The 2,344-nt window shown below is 36.1% G+C and overlaps 1 protein-coding gene across 1 annotated transcript; it reads right to left on the bottom strand.

Annotated features, from left to right (window-relative positions):
* Positions 1-541: 541 nt before the first annotated feature.
* Positions 542-2,277, bottom strand: LOC129580201 (uncharacterized). Its single transcript, XM_055470409.1, has 6 exons — positions 2,262-2,277; positions 2,096-2,147; positions 2,002-2,045; positions 1,786-1,899; positions 1,560-1,719; positions 542-1,497 (listed from the first exon to the last, which is right to left on the bottom strand). The coding sequence occupies exons 1-6, from the start codon at positions 2,275-2,277 to the stop codon at positions 972-974; spliced, it is 912 nt and encodes a 303-aa protein (XP_055326384.1). The 3' UTR covers positions 542-971.
* Positions 2,278-2,344: the final 67 nt, after the last annotated feature.

Raw genomic sequence — 2,344 nt, 5'->3', positions numbered from 1 at the left:
GCCGCGTATTTGGGAGTCTATAAGCACACAACTGCAGAATTTGAAAAATATTCATGCATCTTACTATTTTGAACATGCTCATGACTTCGAAGGACCAGCGATTCTATTCGATAATATTGAGACATTCGACGTGTCAAGCGATTATGGCTTAAGTGCAGTGAGTCCAATCGATGTGTTTTCTTTTAAGCAACTAAAGACATTGACAGTGAAGTGCTTGTGTGAAGAACCGGAAATTTGGTTGGACTTCGTTTTAAAACATCCAACGATAGAACGACTTGAAATTTGTGTCAACTCACCCGTATGGTATATGTATGAGCGTATGTTCGAACAAATACCCCGAAAACTGAACATAGTTAGCCAAAATACGAAATTCATTTCGTTACAGCTAAACGGCTTCGCATTCTATGGTCGATTAGATACAGGAAACACGTTGAAGTTACTGCAATTTTTAGCAGATCAAAAGTTTTTCAATAAGGTCTCTGTAGAGTTTGAATTGGCCAGGAGGAAAGGAAATTATAAGTTCCACGATGAGTTATCCGCAATGGAAGCTTTCACAACGAAAATTTCGCAAATTTGTGAAAAAACATCAAAATTAAAATCATTTATGAAAAACTATAAAATGAAAAAACACATTCTGTCAGATGTTCCTTATGTTGATTTTGAAAAATGTAATGAACAATAAAAATAAAATGTACTCATATGAGTTGAATGAGAAAATGGAAAAAATTTGTGTGTTTTCTTATCCGTTTGCCATTCACATTTATTTCTTCAACCAATTTTTATTCAGACTATTTAAAATTATTCTCAGGTAAAGTAATGTAAATTTAAATAAATCAAATCCCTATACAAATCCATCATTTTTTATAATAAGACATTACGGAACATCGTTTCGAGACAATAAAACAATGTTTGATGGCAAATTTCTAACACAATTTTCACAAGCATTGTGGAGTCCCTGTTCTAATAGTTAATCATTTTTCGAATATGGCATTAACAATAGAATCCAAATTTGTCTGTAATATTCCAAGATTGGCTTCTTCGAAATCTTCCATACTTGGTTTATCTATGTACTTATTTCGAATTTCAATCATTATCTGACGCGATTGGAATTTTCTATTAAGAAAAACTTCGTCTGTTTTAATCATATCCAAAAAAGTTTTGATCTGCTTTGACAGATTGCCACGATCCGTTCCAATATCTTTCAAGTTATGTTGTTTTTTTGCCAATTCCATAATGATTTTCACTTGCGCCTCAACTCTCTCTCTATCTAGTTTTACCGAATCGGTCGAAGATGTACTGGTTCCAGGTTCAGGACTATGGCTTGTGGTAGATGTATGGGTAGGAGAATCCAATGTGGATAGTAATTCGGGTTCGTCATTTTTTTTCTTGGGTCCTACGATGTGGTACGTCTTTATATAATGTTCCACGTCCATGTCTATAGCTGAATCAACTCGTGATCGGCTTGAATCATTGAAGTTTGGCGGCGCGTCATTCGCTCTGTGTTTGAGAACAAAACAATTTAGTGAATGGAATAAAATTGATTAAAAATTCAAACTCACCCTGGGCCATCATTATCTCTCATAACACCTTCATCTGAACTTTCTCCTCCATCATCTGGCTTTTCAACTCGTTCGTTTCCATCGCCTTCGCCACCTGGCACCTCATCTTCATTATCAGAGTCAATAATCTTGGCTCGCTTCAGTTGCTGTGATACGGCACCTTCGATTTTCGAGAAGATTTTGTATTATTTTGTGTTTATTGGACAAATAAATTCAGATTTTTTACCTTTATCTTCTGAATCACTAAGAACGGCACGCTTTTTGCGATTCACTGGTGAACCACTTCTGAGTGAAACAGCACTGCCACTGCGTGAACGTGAACCAGACCGAGAACGAGAACCTATGAATGAAAATAGTGAAAATTAAAACAATAATCTACAATTCAACATTCGTGAAGATAATAAATGCTTTCAACAAACATGTGTTGAACCGAACCACTTACCACCACTGCGGCTCCTTGCAGATCCACTTCGGTTCGAAACAGCGCTACCATCGGTGATGCTGAGCGTGATCTTTATCCACTTCGACTACTTGACCTAGACAGACCATTCTCTGGTTCGCTATTGTTGTCTGGGCTCATCGGAGTATCTACGTGTATAAAATAACAAATGTTTATGATTATTACGCACTCAGACTAACCTCAACAACAAAAAAACCTGGTTAATAATGATGCGATACTGTATTCAAACAGAATTCACTTACCCATTTCAGCATCCATAGCTCGTTGTAATTTCTATTGAATTAACGAGGTGGAAAATAACGATGTTTGTTTTGTGCGATAAAAA

Source organism: Sitodiplosis mosellana, unplaced genomic scaffold (assembly GCF_009176505.1).
Source record: "Sitodiplosis mosellana isolate CC-2019 unplaced genomic scaffold, AAFC_SMos_1.0 Smas_scaffold_7269, whole genome shotgun sequence".
NCBI lineage: Eukaryota > Metazoa > Arthropoda > Insecta > Diptera > Cecidomyiidae > Sitodiplosis > Sitodiplosis mosellana.
Note: the sequence above shows the minus strand (reverse complement) of the source record. Positions and strands in the feature narration are given on the sequence as shown.